At 33.9% G+C, this 17,488-nt stretch overlaps 2 protein-coding genes and 1 pseudogene across 4 annotated transcripts; 2 read left to right on the top strand and 1 right to left on the bottom strand.

The window, feature by feature from the left end:
* Positions 1-2,270: 2,270 nt before the first annotated feature.
* LOC148767897 (uncharacterized) lies at positions 2,271-2,696 on the bottom strand. The gene has a single exon (XM_088822678.1). It carries the CDS (start codon positions 2,694-2,696, stop codon positions 2,271-2,273), a length of 426 nt encoding a protein of 141 aa, XP_088678804.1.
* A 2,534-nt stretch (positions 2,697-5,230) lies between these two features.
* Positions 5,231-8,357, top strand: LOC148767896 (uncharacterized; annotated as a pseudogene). The gene is made up of 13 exons (XR_016033376.1): positions 5,231-5,421; positions 5,667-5,719; positions 5,796-5,876; positions 5,966-6,039; positions 6,130-6,211; positions 6,500-6,606; positions 6,755-6,897; positions 6,983-7,030; positions 7,125-7,177; positions 7,446-7,530; positions 7,619-7,685; positions 7,765-7,878; positions 8,111-8,357. The product of XR_016033376.1 is annotated as an uncharacterized LOC148767896 (transcript).
* Positions 8,358-15,509: 7,152 nt separating this feature from the next.
* Positions 15,510-17,436, top strand: LOC105959768 (small ribosomal subunit protein eS28x). 2 transcript variants are annotated; one of them, XM_088823556.1, is made up of 2 exons: positions 15,510-15,522; positions 17,078-17,436. In XM_088823556.1, exon 2 carries the CDS (start codon positions 17,080-17,082, stop codon positions 17,275-17,277), a length of 198 nt encoding a protein of 65 aa, XP_088679682.1. In that variant the 5' UTR covers positions 15,510-15,522; positions 17,078-17,079; the 3' UTR covers positions 17,278-17,436. The 2 variants fall into 2 exon arrangements, with proteins under 2 accessions (XP_088679682.1, XP_012839368.1); XM_012983914.2 differs by lacking the exon at positions 15,510-15,522 and adding an exon at positions 16,439-16,600.
* The last annotated feature ends 52 nt before the right edge of the window (positions 17,437-17,488 follow it).

Raw genomic sequence — 17,488 nt, 5'->3', positions numbered from 1 at the left:
TTGTTGTTTTAATATTTGGTCTAAATGGTGAAATACATGGGAGACCAAAAACACCATTTTTCCACCAAAAATGGTTGAAGGGTAAAATAGTGTGCTACCGATAAGAGATGAATCCATTTTTTCAACACAAAGAATGGGATTCGATGAAGAAAATGGTGAAACCGGTTGTAGATGCTCTTAGCTTTTTTGCTGATTTCTTTTTTAATTAATTAACTTTTTTATCGTCATACATGAAAATCTTATTTTTTAATAGAGGATTTTTTTTTTCCGCCGCCGTTGACCGGCAATCTAAGTAGGTTTCTGTTGGTGTTCTCTTTTTTTTTTGGATTTTATTTTTCTGTTTGTCGCGGACCGTTGACAATTATATTATTGAGTCAACCACATCAATATTATATTTTTTTGATATTTTTTTTATCTTGTTTGCTTTGTTGAAAGATCAACGACATACTATTACTGTTCCGAATCTTATATATAAAAGAAAGAAATGCTGGGCAACCCTAAAAAACCTTAATAGTAATTCTGTAATTATTTATTTGTAATATTTTTTTCTCTACAAATTTCTAACTATAATTTTCAACAATTATCAAAATTGAAAGTAAACTGTGAAGAATCCTACCCTAATGACACATCTATAATTATTTACTTTTTAATTTTTTTCTCTATCAGTCAATATTTTCAAAATTATCATTCTCCTATTTTTTATCAATATATAATAAATCTTAAGAGATAAAGATAGAAATTCGATGTGTTAAGTTTTAATTTATATATTCGGATTGTAAATCTTAATATGTAACTTTAAAATTAAAAACTATTGTAATATAAAATATGAATAATACTACATTATTATATTTTACTATGTTAGTGTACTATATTTTCTTATTATATATTAAATTGATTGTTTTTTTTTCACTTTTGAAATATGTTGGTTGGAATACCTACACGCAAGTGCACGTATAATACAAGTAATATAGTGGACAATTAAGTCCGGATATCGATCCCACGAGAAATATTCAACTATCTAATTCTAAGCGCTAGATTATCCCAATTATGTTCAAGCTCACCCTACACAGTCTAATTTGGAGAATATTACTAAATTAAACTAATATTAAACGCAAATTAAATAGCAAGAAAAATAAATAAACACGAAGATTATCAAGGTAAAAAGTCCTAGGATTTTATCTCCCCCTATGTGATTATTGATCCCCCAATTCCCTCAATTATGCTAGCAAATAATTCAGATTACTAACCTGAGATGCTTGCATTACCTCGAAGGCTTCTGCAAAAGGGATGTTGATTCGAATTTGTTTGATCTTTTCGATGAACTTTTTCAATTGATCCTTGAACTTCTTCTTCTTCTGTCTTTCTAGAAAATGAATAGGAGTTATCATAAGAGGAGGATTATCAGAAAAGGAGATGTTATTGGGCTTACTAGCCTCTTTTGTACTACTCCCTGAAATGGTGATTTCCGGCTCGACCGGGGTCGGTTGTACAGCTGGCCTTGGTGACTCGTCTGTCGGATAAGGAGGATCGGTCATTTGCAAACCACTTTGGGTGGTTATGGCTTGACAACTCTCTTTTGCCCTATTTGATTTTCCATGTTCTTCATTGTTGACTCAGGCCCTCCATCTCCTGTTATTATCGGTGAAGACGCTCGTCATAAGTCGGCCCTCATTGCTCTCTTTGATGGTTGAAATCGGAAGGTGGTTGTAGAGTATTCTTTGGATTGGCGTAGGAGAAGTTCTCGTGATTCCGAATTCCCGGATAGTAGTGAGTAGGGTTTTGGTTCTGATTATTGTTTTCCCGGAAATTGTTGAATCGATGGTTCATAAAGTGTGCATGTTCCCAATCGTCGTTTGTGGCTTGCGAAGTACTTGCTGCTGCTACTCTTTCAGTCTGTGGCACCCAGACTGATAGTTGGGCGACCTGATTCGATAGGGTCGCTAACTGTGCTGATACTGAGGCTAAAGGATCGAGTTGGTGGACTCCGGCCACCTTTTATATACCACTTCGTTCGGACTGCCAATGGTAATCATTCTCACATATTCGCTCGACAATGTCTCGAGTTTCTGTGGGAGTCTTGTTTTGCAATGGTCCACCTAAGGCAGCATCGACTAGAGATCGGGCAGGTTGATCGAGCCCATTGTAGAATAACTCCATTTGATCCCACGGGTTGATCCGTGTTGAGGGCATTGTCGTAATAAGTCCTTGAACCTCTCCCATGACTCGTGCATCGGCTCTTGGCTCATCTGTCTGAAGTTGCCTACATCTCTTCATAGTTGTGCGGTCTTCGAGGGTGGAAATAATCGTGCCAGAAAGGCTTGTGATAATTCTTCCCAATAGGTGAGTGATCCGGGATTAAGACTCAGAAGCCAACTCTTAGCTTTGTCTCTGACAGAAAATGAGAATAGCATCAACCGAATGGCATCATCAGAAACACCGTTAACTTTGATTTTGTCACAGATCTCCAAGAAATTGGCAAGATGGAGATTCGGATCTGCAGTGGCTGATCCGGAGAATTGGTTCGCCATAACCATATTGATGAGCCCCGTCTTTAGCTCAAAGTTGTTTGCGGCTATCGTTGGTTTCCTTATTCCAGAATAGTTCTCATTCACAGATGGCGTTCGGTATGCTCGCATTGTTTGCTCGGGTGGTAGGTTCGGTCTTGTTTGCTCTGGATTTCCTTGATCGTCGGCCATTGGTTCACTTTGTTGGTTGTGCGTGGCCCTTCGTCTTCGAAATGTCCTTTTAATCTCGGGATCGTAATGTATGATTTCCAAATTTCGACGCCTAGGCATAAACAAAGTGATCGGTTAGAATCAAGGTAAAAATTGAAAATAAAATAGGTAAATAGCTAAAGTAATAATCAGATAATTGGTAACACTATCAACAAAGATAAAATCAAATTGGTCCCAGGCAACGGTGCCAAAAACTTGATACGCGTTTTCCTCATGTATAAATTACCGCAAGTATACAGTATCGCATTTTGCAGAACAGCAGTTCCGGATATCGATCCACAGGGATCTTGCAGATTCACATGCTGAGTAGTGTAATTATATTGGCCTTATATTATCTAGCCGATCGTAAATAATTGGAATGGTGATAAAACCTAATTTAAAAGCATGCAAGATCGTAAACATGCAAATATAGAATGTACGTAAATAAAGTAGCGACAACTCAACACGGGAGGGCTTCAATTTAAAAGGGACTTCTAGGGCCAAATCCACATATGTATAATCAACAACGATCTACAAATCCGTTATCTAAAGTTACATTCCTATTCGTTAACCCAGACGCTAAAGTACTCTAATCCCCGTATCTAGTGTAGTTAGAGTCTACCCACAGGTCCGACGTCTCCGTTCAGAACTTGCTATTAGGAGAGCATTTAGGTCAAGTCCTTAAGGGCTACCCAAAGTGCATCACGTCTCCGTTTCAACACCCCAAGCTATATTTTCCTAACTTGAAACAAGAAATCCTCTCTCGAGTTCATTCCTATTTAATATCAATCCGAGAGCTGATCAACCAATCAAAAGCATTTAATACAGGAAAACATAAACGAAATCGAAACACGACAATTAGATAACAGAAATGACGATCGAAATCAATATATACAAGGTTTCATTACCCTAGAAGAAAATGTTCTTAATTCATAACAAACATAGTGTCAAAAGAATGTACACAATAAATAAAGAACAAAACGTAAAGAAATTGCGTAAGAAAAATCCAAGTCGAAACCCCCGTTGATGATTCCCGCGAAGAACTGTCGAAAACCGTTAAAATTCGAAGAAGAACGAAGAGTGAGGGTTTGCTTCTATTTATAGTAAATGCAAAGCTTCCTCAAGAAGCTTTGCATTTAAAATATTTGCCCTCGAAAATAGTGCCAGATCGCGATCCAATAAAGTCAGATCGCGATCTGGCTTCTCGTAAAAAAGTTGAACCGCCTTCCCAGATCGCGATCCAGGAAGTGCGGATCGCGATCTACCCAAAATTCTCAATGCTACTGGAATTTGCCACAGATCGCGATCCGACTTTCCTGGATCGCGATCTGGGTCTTAATTTGCTGCTCACTGGAATTTGCATCCAGATCGCGATCCGAAGTTCCTGGATCTCGATATGGGTCTTAATGGCCACTTTCTTGGCTTGAAAAACTGGTTTCGCTTCTAAATGGCTGCGACTCGGCAAAAATAGCTAACAAAATCTAAAAAAAGAAATAAAACAAGAAATGCACTATTATATACAAATAAAGCCAAAACTCGGACGAACGAAGACCAAAACTCGAAGATTCGATAAGAAAAAATCGTGCAAAACGAACACTTATCACTAGGCGAGATAAAAGGTGCAGTTGTTTTGCACATATTCGGGAAAAACGACGTTCCTCAGTTGGAGGCCTATCTGAAGAAGCACTTCAAGGAGTTTCACCATAGGTACTGTAATGTGGTCCAGAGGTATATTACTAAGTAATACATGTTTTATTATAATTAATTTCTAAATTTGTACTAATTTTGCATTTTTATGATTTGTGTGGTCCCAAAGGTATATTACTAAGTAATACATGTTTTATTATAATTAATTTCTAAATTTGTACTAATTTTGCATTGTTATGATATGTGCAGGTTATACATTCCATTACGCTGTGCGTTCGTTCGTTCTATTATATAGTGAATATTTTATTTTATTTTTTCCTGATTTCAGTATATCGTCGCTTGGTGCTTGTTTTGTTTGCTTTTGCTGTCTGCCACGCTTACGGTGTTCATTCTTTGTGTAAATGTCATGAATATAGAATTATTTACTTGGCGGAATTATGTTGATTTTTTTGGAACTCAACATAATTTTGAAAAAAATATTCTTTGTTCTGTATCTGTGAGTTTGCTCGAAAATAGTAATACAAAAAATAAAAATTCAAATTGTGTGTTGTAGTATGTGTCGTGTTACGTTGATCGTTCGACGTATACATTTGCTTGCTTAATACTGAATTTTCATCCTTTAGTATACGCTGTATATGTTTCCGAGTGTTTTATAGCAATTTATTCTTCCTAAATATGCTTGATTTATTTGTAATTTTGTGTTGAATGTGTTCTCTCTGTATAATTGATACTAATTCGATGTTTTGTATCTGTGAGTTCGCTCGAAAATAGTAATTGGAAAAAAAAATCAAATTGTGTGTTGTAGTATGTGTCGTGTTATGTTGACCGTTCGATCCTTTTTTTTTTTCAGTCACCTGAGGGGAGGATTAATGGGTGAAGAAGCAGAGGAGCTCCGCCCTAGTTCGGACTCCGCCGCCGAAGTTAAGGAAACAATCTCCGATGGCGGGAACTCCTGGCCGGCTGTTCAGTACGACGTCGCTCCGTATAGAACCTACCATTTCTTCCAGCAGTTTAGAACCGCCGATTCGAACCCTAACAACTTTCTGAAGGGCGTCAAATGGTACTTTTTATTTCCATCGAAATTACGTTTGAGTTATCTTCATTTTCAGAAGAGGATAAACAAATCATCTCATTTGCTTGTACCAATCTTACTAGTTTTCTCTCAACAGGTCGCCGGTTGGTTCGTGCTTCGTAACTTGTACTGATTTTGTATTATTGATCATGATGAATTCTTAGTTCTCGATTTTATTTAATTCCTTTTAATTTGTGTTTCTGATTGTGTATTATCGATGTGTTTATCATTAGGCCTTACAATGAGAGTGGCAGTTTAGATGGTTCTGCTTCCATGCCAGATTCTGGTAGCTTGATTTTTTGCAATAATTTGTATTTTTTTTCTTCGGGAAATGCCGCTTAATGTATTCAGCCTAATTGCAGATTCGTATGCAGTAAACGTTGTTGTGAGAGAGGGGGAATCTGTATATGACTATTGCTGGTACCCATACATGTCTGCTTCAAGTACATCTTCATGACATGGTTTTATTATTCCAAACTATGATATATCTTTTGAAAGTAGAATTTACTATGTTGCCTGTTTGATATTTCAGATCCAGATCTTTGTGTATTAGCGACGTCTACGAAAGACCATCCAATTCATCTATGGGATTCTAATTCTGGACAGGTTGGATACATGACAACTTGGTCTATCTGTGTATTACTTTGCGTATTATTTGATTTGAGTAATGAGTATATATGAATGTGGTAATTTCAGCTCCGCTGCACGTACCGTGCTTATGATGCCATGGATGAGATTACTGCTGCCTTCTCAATTGGCTTCAACCCTATGGAAACAAGTAAGCGGGCACCAATTTAATGACTTGTTATTTCTCCAATCCACGTTAAGACTTGGCGCTTGGGTGATGTATGTCATAGTTATGATATTGTTCATAGTTTCTAAATTGTACAATATTGAGTTCGGTGTTCATCGAGGGCATTATTGTGTTGTTACATTAGTGGAGACTTTCATTTCCTTGGAGAAGAGGAGATGGCCCCATTATTATGTTGTTTAACTAATAACACTTTCATTTCTCGCAAGGGTGTGCCATTAACTATTTCGGTGACTGTTATTTTTCCCAATTCAGGATTTTTGCTGGATATAATAAAACTATTAGAGTATTTGATGTCCATCGCCCGGGGAGAGATTTTGAACAATATTCAACTCTTTCGGGAAAAAAAGAAGGGCAAGCAGGTAATTCTATCAGATTTTTGCATTAGTGAAACTTTCAAATGCATAGTACCATATATGTGATATTTATTTCATTCCCCTTCAGTTTACTTTTTAATGTAATTTGTGTGATAGTAACTACATGTGATACTTGTTTTTTACTTGTCGTCAGGTATTATATCTTCAATTGCTTTCTCTCCCACTGATTCTGGGATGCTGGCTGCGGGTTCCTATAGCCAAACTACTGCTATATACAGAGAAGATAATATGGAGCTGTTGTATGTGTTGCATGGCCAAGAAGGTGGTGTTACCCAGGTAAGTTGGATGAATTACCATTCTTAGGGTTGATATTTTCCGAATTTTTTTTTAAGTGACTAATCATTCTTAAGCCATCTCTCAGGTTCAGTTTTCGAAAGATGGCAACCATTTGTACACTGGGGGGCGTAAGGTATAGTAAAAATGCACATATTTGAACGTTCTAGCATTGGTAATACAAAATTATTTAAGAGTCGATCACGAATATTTTCTCAAATATCATACAGGATCCATATGTGCTATGCTGGGATATTCGCAAAACTGTCGATATTGTCTACAAGTAAGTTTCCTGTTCCTCTAGGAACCTGATATAATAAATGGATATTTTATTTGAGGGAGATAGTAAGTAGCCCAAAATAATTGTTTATAATACTCATGCAATAAATGTAACTACGACCTTGTTGATCATGGATTGAAGTAACCTTAAATGGAATTCACGGAACCAACTAATATTCTTTCCCATGTCGAAATGAACATTTCAGAACGGTGGACTATTATTAGAATATAACTTCATAATTTAACTCACTGTTTTTTCCACATCTGGTTAGACTATATCGATCATCCGAAACTACCAATCAAAGGATACAATTTGATATTGAGCCTCTTGGTCGATATCTTGGAACTGGCGGTCAGGTACCAATTTTTAGCTTTTGTATTTTTGTTCATGCTGTCAATTCAACATCATTTGATTGCTTACTTTTGTTTAAATTCTTTTATCAAGGATGGTCTTGTGCATATCTATGATCTCCAGACAGGGGAATGGGTATCAAGCTTTCAAGCTGCGCTAGGTGCTTGCTAATGTTGTTTGTCGTTTTAAACAGTATCTTCAATCTATCTTTTATTTTGACCCTTGCATTTGTATTTCAGATACCGTAAATGGTTTTGCTTTCCACCCGTTTCTCCCGATGGCAGCAACTTCATCAGGACATAGACGATTTGCAGCATTATTGGATGACTCTCGAGAAAATAACCCTTTAAATGGTATGAAATCATCAGTCCTTCAATATATTATCCCCATTCATCATCATGTGTGCTTATAGTCTGCAATCAGTTTTTCAGTAACTATATTATACTTCTTAAAATTTACGTTTCTTTATAAGTTTTAGTCTAACTTTTAGTCAATGCCCCGTGAGGTCGTAAAGTAATCTGAGACGATCTCAACTTTATGTTAACTTGTGAGTTTAACGGTATCTTTTTTGTTTGTAAATTTTAGGTCATGAAAATTGTTTGTCTGCATGGAGCTTTTATTCTTCGACAGCGGATGATGCAGCCAACACTGATTTTGGAAATTGATATCTTGACTTTGGATCTGTACAATAGCTTATAACATTGGCCATATTCATGTTGTAGATTTCCAAATTTTGCATTGAAGATAAAAATTATGACCGAAATCTTGACTAATATGAACTCTGATGCATATGTTTTATTGTATTAATACAGGTTGATACTATTTCAAACAATTGCCATTTTAGCTTGATACAATTCAAAGTTATACTAGAATATGTAGATCTATATGAATATTAAAATATTCAAGTTTTTAATTACCTAATCTTATTTAGTGTCATCAAAATTAAATTAACCTATGCCATTACAACGTATTTTAGGCAGGCATGAAATACATATATATTTTTTCATATAATATCCGTTTTGGTAAGGCATAATTATAGATAAATCCCCAGTGCTAAACTCATAACGCGGTTCAGTCCCCATTGCCACCTGTTTTAGGGACTGAATTGCAAGTGAAACTCGGCCAGGGACTGAACCACATTTTTAGTTTGGCAATGGGGATGTATCTGTAATTATCCCATATGGTAATGCTATTATATTTTCCTATGATATGTCTAGTGTTTGTTGGATTCTTCAGTATCTGCTACTAAAATACTATATATATATATGGTAGTAGAGATGAAATCCTGTGACTTGGATTTGTTTTATCATATATAGGTAATTGGTTTTATCATTTTTTTTCTTGTAATAAAAAATGAGTGGATCATAATTTCCTGAAAATCTTATATTTGAAAAAACGGATAAATGCAATGCACACACAATAAATTTGAATATTACAAAATAAATAATAAATCCAATGGCTTAAATACTATAACGTTCCTTCGAACCCTACACTTTCGAGTAATTATCCGTAACACGTGTATTAATCGAAAGTTAAGTCGTAGTTAAAAAAACTAACAAAAAAGGACGCGTGTTACTTTTAGAAACTCGTGGTGATAATTACTCCGTGTAAGATCAAATAAACCAAACTAGCTCCAATATCGTAACTATCCGTTCGTAACGAACTAACCTTCCGTACAATTTTATTTGTCGCTTTAAGTTAATGATCAACGGTGAATATCGTAAACGAATAAACTAATTACTTGAATTCCTAAAATGACTAATAATATTTGGAAACAAAAAATACTTTTTTATTTTTATTTTGCTACAAACACAAATAAAATAAAATAAAATAAAATAGTCAGCACATTTATTTATTACAGTTTGTAGAATCGAAATTCAGATTTTTCCAATTTACAAAGGAGGAATTTTTTTAAATAGGAAACCAAATTAGCGTAAATTAGCCGACGAAGAAGATACTCACGCTGAGCTGGGATTTCATCGACATGGAGACCGTCACGTCAACTGCGAGCTCCACCTGCCGTTAAACTCAAACGGCCTCCGTCACCTGAAGGAGCTCACGCTCCGCAGCCGTTCTGGTGAAGGCGGTGCTTGCCAACTGCTCGTCGCTCACGACTTTCCGCCTGGTGCGGTGCAGCTGCATTTACAATCTGAGGATTCTGTGCGGACCGGATTTGAAACGGTTCAAAACCCTGGTTGTGCAGAATTGTTCGGATTACGATTCCGTCGCTATTATTAACGCTCCTTCTCTGTGTTCATTCCGTTACCGCGGAAAGATCTGTGAGTTTCGGATCCAGTGCCACATGGAGCCGGTTAAATGACGTGGCATTCGAGATCGAACATTCTAAAGATTTCCGGATGCTTCCTCACAAGAAGGAAATGGTGGTTGGTATTGCCTATGTTAGACATCTCACTATTAGCAGTGCTTTTCTTGAGGTATTTTTCATTTTAATTTTAAATTTTAAATTATTCGTCATTTAAAAAAAATATTATTTATCACTTTAGAATACCAATGCTGCATTTTGCTGCATAATATGAATTATTAATACTCGATAAGAGTAATTGAATCATTTTTAATACATATTAATTGATAATAAAAGAGAATTGTAACAAATATTAATACATGTTTATTGTTTTGAGAATTCTACTAGTATTAACTTCATTTCGATTTATTTTTGGTAAAAAAATAAAATGCAGGGGCTAACTGCGAAATTCGAGGAGATGAAATTCTACTTCTGGAGACTATTGAAATTACAGGTGACCGTGGCATCGGAAAGTTACATAAATCCTTCTGACATCGCCAACTTCCTCAAGAAGTGCCCGCGTATTGAGAATGTTTACATCGACGTAATTATTTTAAAAAAAAATCGTTTAAAAAGAAAACAAAAAATTCTAATTCAATTTTTCGATTTGTTTGAAACCCTAATTGTTTGATTTTTTTTTTGGCACATTGGGCTTAATGCATTTGGGAGTAGTCCTTATTGGATTATGAAAGGGAGGAAGGCTTCACTTTGAAGGAGCAATCTATTACAATGGCTAGATTCTTTCTCAAATGCAATTTACCTTAGAAATTTAACCCTTATTAAAGTCAAAAACTATAATTTTCCTCCAATATTTACCCTAAACTACCTTGTTTCGGGAATACGCTCTAATGCGAGAATCGAAATCATCGAGTATAACCGAGAATCGAGTACTACCTTGATACCTGTACATTAATTATGTGGGATGATTGATTACTACTCCCTCTGCTCATACGATATGTCTCTTTCTAGAGAGTTTATTTTGTTCCCAAATTATTTGTAACTTTATATTTTCAATGAAGCATTAACTGTACTTTTTTCAATTTGCCATTTATTAATTTTAATTAGTTAATTAGTAATTTCTATATTTTTTGGTATAATTTATGCATATTGATTGATTTTTCTTAATACGTGCACAACCACAAAAAATATATAATATGGGACGGAATGAGTAAATAGTAATATAACCATTTGAAGTTCTTTTTTTATAAAATTATATTTTGTAATTTTCAACAATTTACAATGAGGTAAACATTTGAATTTTGTGAGTATTATGAATTTGAGAAAAAAACATTGACTAGTATTTATTACTGTATTACCTTAGCATGTGAAGCAATAATGAATTACTACAATTATAATGTTCATTAATATTACCAAAATCAAAGGTGCTATTTTGTGGGATTTTGAAATTCCAAAGTAACTCTTTGTTTTCCATTCACATTTATTTAACCTGATTCTAATATTACAAAGATATATAGCAGGAACATTGAACTTGCACTACTAGAAAATCGAGATTTAGCTACGGACAAATCTGTAGCTAACTAGTCACAATCCGTTACTAATCTCCATTTAGTGGCAGATCGGACTCGTAACTAAATTCGTCGATACGCGTTGCTAATTTTTTACTATGACACCATATAAATCTGTTGCTAAATATAGCAACGGAAATATTCATTGAAAACTTCATCACTATATCTAACAACGAGTACGTCACCAAATATGTCGCAATATTCGTAGCAAACAGTCCATTGCCAATTCCGTCGCTAAGTTTGTAGAGGGATACCCATTGCTAAATTCGTCGCAAAAGTTGTAATTAATTAAAATTATATTTCAATGCTGTATTATTCTAATGATTTTTTTTTAATACACATATTCTAATGCTTTTCTTCATATACTTAATGCCAATAAAAGTAAAAGAACACACATTCTCCATAAACAAACAACACATTTCCCATTAACATAACATTCAATCAAAGTATCAAACACTTTAAATAAGAACTTTCCATTGATGAAATGAATCATTACAGTTACATAGAAGTTACATTTTTTATATTCTACCCTCGTTGTCCATTTCCAAATAAACAAAACCGCCTGGGCAATACGAAATCATCTACAAAATAACTGTAGAAAAATAAAGTTTTCACATCAGGGTTTTACACCTTCTCTTGCTGCAGCCTTAGGGATACAATTCTAGATAAGACTCGTACTCGCTTCCATCTAGTTGCACCACGATAAAGTATTGGCTTGTCCCTATTCAAACAGAGAAGAAACAAATCCCACAAGCACTAAACTACTAATATATATCATAATTTGAAATATTTTCACGAATGAATACCTTTTTATCACGCATAAGCTGGAGATTTAATAACAAACTTCGAACTTTTTGCCTGATAAACATTAGAAGGGAAAATACATCATTAAAAATATTTGGCCAATTAGTTTACTAAATGACAAATGGAGACTTATGAACTTTAACAAGATACGATATAGAATAACTCTAAAAAATAATATACAAGCAAGGTCACCATGCATTCTCCAAATTACCTTGGACAATCCTTTTGGAAATACAAAATTAGTAAAGTAATGCTAATTAGATGTTGACGAAACCTGTCAAATCCCATAAACTAAAACTAACTCAATGCAACATTCATAAATGGAGGTTAAAAAATAGTACCTGGTTAGACAAGCTCAAATATTTGCTGCAAGTTAAAAAAAGACAGCACATGTTCGAAAGCAGCCAACAACAAACGAAACACAAAGATCCGAAAGGCACTAGGAACTTCTGCAAGCACAATATAAAATATCAGAGCAATTTAAGAATATATTAAAAGAATAAGACCATCAATTTGTACTAATAACAATATGTATATAATTAACAAACACTCTCGGATATTAAGCATTCAAACTAGCCAAGTGCCTAGTATGTTGGAATCCAATATCTATACATGGCTAATCCTAAGCATTTGAACATATAAATAAAATTTCATTAGAACATAGAGACACAATCAAGGTAGGTAATCTCTTTTCACATTTTCATAATTTTCTTAATCAACTGGAGTAAACATCAGTTTTAATAATCTTTTGTTATATATGTATTTTCATAATTTTCATAGTTTTCTGAATCATGACATAATGAGCAGTATTATTATGAAATACTTGATAAAACGAAATAAAAAACAAAGTATTTTTCAAGTAACAACAAACAAGATTTAAACATAAATTATAATTCAAGATTGTGACATTTTCAATATACACATGCTAGCTAACAAATATACAAGTTCTTCATTATGATTCTTCTAACATCTGCTATCCATCTTCAAAGAGACTTGGTGTTCTTTCTATTTATATTAGAAGGATGTACAATACTAGATATCAGATTGTTGAATACAGTTTCTTACTCCGTTATTGTCGGGGAAAAATATTTGTGAAATATGCACATCGCCTTCCATTCAAATAATTTATTGAAATTTCAATACATTAAGCAAAACATATTTTAACTTTTCATGCCACTCTTTGGGTTTTCTATTTATCATATCATGGGGTCATACCTTTAGAGACATGAGGCTTCTCAATGCAAATTGTTGCATAAATGTGAATTAGCCAACTCTAAGAATGAAAATTTCGAATTGCTTGTAAGGTCAGTCGGGTCAACCCACTACTATTTCAAATCCGGGTGCAAATAAATTTGATATCCGTCGCAAATTTCCGTAGTTATATATGACTGAAGGGACAGATTTGTTGTACGTCGTTAAATCTATCGCTAATTGTTCATTTCGAAACAAATTTACTATCCGTCGCTAGTGTCCGCCGTTGCTATGTGGCGTTTTTCTAGTAGTGTTGGAATTCTGTAGCAAATCAAATTTGGCTAGTCAACCTAAAATATTTATAACATTTATTTAATAATATAAACACATCCACATTCAAATTGCTCAACATATTGACCGTTTACCTTTTATCTTCCTGTTGTATTTATTTTTCATCTACATACAATCACAAAAATATATGTACATATATGTTTAATTTAATATAAATTGCCAAAGATTAACATCTGATACATCTCACCATTACAAAATTTACGAAATTATTTATATTTAAGTAATAAGATTAGAACACTATTGGTAGTTTTTTGTTTATTTAAACATCTACAGTACAATCCAATATTTTAATTTTATTTTTCCATTTCATTTCTTAATAACATTATTCTCAACTACTCCACTCAAAATCTCCAACAAAACAATATCTTTTGAAAGCAATAGAAATAAATAAGTAAATAAAAATGATAAAGAATCATTGAAATAAAATTGTATAAAAATTATAATAACAAAAAACGGAAAAAATGACACTAACAAAATATCATCAGCCAACTTTTTTCTTCTTTCATTTCTTGCTTCTGGAGTCGGAGTGAGGTAAAGATGAAGATAAAAATGGGTGGACAATTTTGCTTTGAAGTTGGATGGAAAATGTGGTTTTATACTTGTATTGAGTATGATAATTAAGTTAAATATGTATAAATAAGGAAATAACATTTATTATATAATTAACATAAATGTTGATATTCAAATTTGTAAGAAAAGACTAATTAAGGAAAGAAGTTCACAAATAGAAGAGATGGAAAGATTTGGGATAAAAATTGAAGATGTCAAAACTTCAATTGTCTATTATCCCTTTATATTTTATATAGATTATGAAGTGATGTATAATATGAGTAATTAATTAGAAACTTGAAGAATATGATTATTAAAAAAATATCACTCATGATGATCCTTGATATTCAATCGGTACAGCTAAACCTCTTTAAATTAATACACTCGTGATGATGCTAATTACTTAGATCACCTGGGGTAGTATAGTAAATGAACTAGGAGAGCAAAGCGGATCAGTAGCATGAGAATTTGATGATCCTGAGGTTTGTGCGAAATTAACACACGTGACGGTACACGTGATGAAAACCAACACACGTGACGGAAACACGTGATGTAAATCCCTTCGACGCTCAAGTCAGATGTACGGATCGTAGAGATGGTAGAGAGAATATGTGCTCTAGAATACTTGCGAATAATAGAACGTCCCTTTAATAAATGAATTATATCGTTATTTATACTTTAGTTGAGATTGGTGGGCCCAAACCTTATTTGAAGGTGATTGGGCCTCGATGATAGTGGTCTTCAATATTGGGCTCGTGGTCCAGTAGGTAAATAAATTGTAAGCCCATTGTATTGGTCCAATTAGGCAACTCATTAACTCGAAACTAACAAACTTCTATTAATTTAGTGAAAATTTAAATTATTTAACTAATACTTTAATACATTTTTACCGAGTTGAAAATGAAAAAAAAATATTATTTAAACAAAGTTATTAATTTATCGAGGTTTTATTATATTCGTTAACTTAATATGGGTTTTAATTGGATCTGAGCTTATAATTGTCGACGCCCATTAAATTTATAGTTCATTGGGCTAGACCTATAAAAAATAAAAACAATTTTGTAAATAGTTGATTATTTTGGCAATTCGGGCCGTAATCAACACACAATTTTTATTTGTAAAATACAGAGTGGGTAGAAATGTAATTTTCGCGCACTCCGGATTAGTATAAAGATAAAACCTCATTTTAGGGTGTCTTCTTTTCCATTGTTGCACGTCGAACAATTTCTGCCGCCGCTGTAACTCTCTGTTTTCTCTGTTTTTTCGTTTCTCAGGTTCGTTCACACACCGCCATGCTTCTCCGATATGTATATATAATAACCATTTTCAGATCGCTACGCTGTTCATTCGTTCGTTCTATTATATAGTGAATATTTATTTTATATTTTCCTGATTTCAGTATATCGTCGCTTGGTGCTTGTTTTGTTTGATTTTGTTGTCTGCCACGCTTACAGCGTTTTATTCTGTGTTAATTTCACGAATATATAATTATTTACATGGCGGAATTATGTTGATTTTTATTAGAACTAAACCTAATTTAAAAAAAAAAAACATGCTTTGTTCTGTGTGAGTTTGCACGAAAATAATAATTGGAAAAAAAAAATCAAATTGTGTGTTATAGTATGTTTCGTGTTACGTTGATCGTTCGACGTATACAGTCCCTTGCTTAATACTGGATTTTCATCCTTTAGTATACGATGTATATGTTTCCGAGTGTTTTATATTCTTCCTAAATATGCTTGGTTTATTTGTAATTTTGTGTCGAATGTGTTCTCTCTGTGTATTGATACTAATTCGAAGTTCTGTATCTGTGAGTTCACTCGAAAGTAGTAATTGAAAAAAAAAAAAATCAAATTGTCTGTTGTAGTATGTGTTGTTATGTTGATCGTTCGACGCATACAGTCGCTTCTAGTATACGTAGGGGTGGAAATCGGAACAAAATTTTCGATTTCCGCCGATTCCGATCCGATTATTTCCGAAATTCCGATTTCCGAATTTTCCGAAAAAAATCAGATCGGAATCGGAATTTCCGAATTCCGATCAAAATTAATTCCGATTTTTTCCCGAAATTTTCCGATTTTTTTATATATTTTAAACTCAATATACATTTTTATATATTACATATTTTTAGGCAAAGTGTAATTTATTAATGTTGGGTTGGGCTTCAAATTTATTTGTTTAAAATGGTCCATGTAAATTGTCCCATTATACAAAATCACCTAACCTAATTCTTTGTTTACAATTCCCACTAGCTGCGCCTCTTCTTCTTCCCGAAAGAAAAAAAAACCTAATCCCTTTGCTCAGGCTTCTTCTCTTTCTCTGTTCTGTTCGGTTCGGTTGTTCCTCAACAAGGTATCTTGTTTCATTCATATTTTTTTGATTTTTTTTTTTGTTTTTTTTTTTTTTGTTATTTCAGTAGACATATGTAATTTTAGGAATTATTTATGTGTTACATGTCCATTTGTTCTGGTTATATGAAGATAATTGAAATTCTTGATCGTGTTGTACCGATTAACGCATAGTTTTTGTTGTTCTTTGGTATTTTCGATTTTTTTTCTCCCATTTCTTCCCTATTTCAGATAATTCCGAAAATTCCGAAAATTTCGGAATCGGAACTCATTTTCAGAGTCCGAATATTTCGGAATCGGAATCGGAAATGAGATCTTAGTTCCGAAAAAAATCGGAAATTTTCCGAATTTCCACCCCTAATTATATACGCTGTAGCAATTTATTATTCCTAAATATGCTTGATTTATTTGTAATTTTGTGTCGAATGTGTGTTGTCTGTATATTTATACTGATTCTGATTCGATGTTTCTTTTGGTGCAGAAATGGAGTCGCAAATTAAGCATGCTGTGGTTGTGAAGGTGATTGGAAGGACTGGGTCTCGTGGGCAAGTGACTCAGGTGAGGGTCAAATTTATCGACGATCAGAACCGTTTCATCATGAGGAATGTCAAAGGCCCCGTTAGGGAAGGAGATATTCTCACCTTGCTCGAGTCTGAACGAGAAGCTAGGAGGTTGAGATAATTGGTTCGTCTACTTAGTAGTTTGCGAATGTATTCGATTTTGTTCTGAATTGACATTGACTCTCGTGTTTACTTTTTGTTTTGGTTGAAACATCTATGCGTTTTTCTTCAGGCTATGAATTATTCCTTTTGAGTTAAAGATTGTTTATTCTTGGTTCCATTTTCTGGCCATAAGAGTATATTTAGTATATTATACATACATAAAATTTTGC

The sequence above is a fragment of the Erythranthe guttata genome, chromosome 9, assembly GCF_056151865.1.
Source record: "Erythranthe guttata isolate IM_541 chromosome 9, IM_541, whole genome shotgun sequence".
Taxonomy (NCBI): domain Eukaryota; kingdom Viridiplantae; phylum Streptophyta; class Magnoliopsida; order Lamiales; family Phrymaceae; genus Erythranthe; species Erythranthe guttata.
The sequence above is the reverse complement of the archived record's forward strand: the minus strand, read 5'-3'. Positions and strand labels throughout refer to the sequence as shown.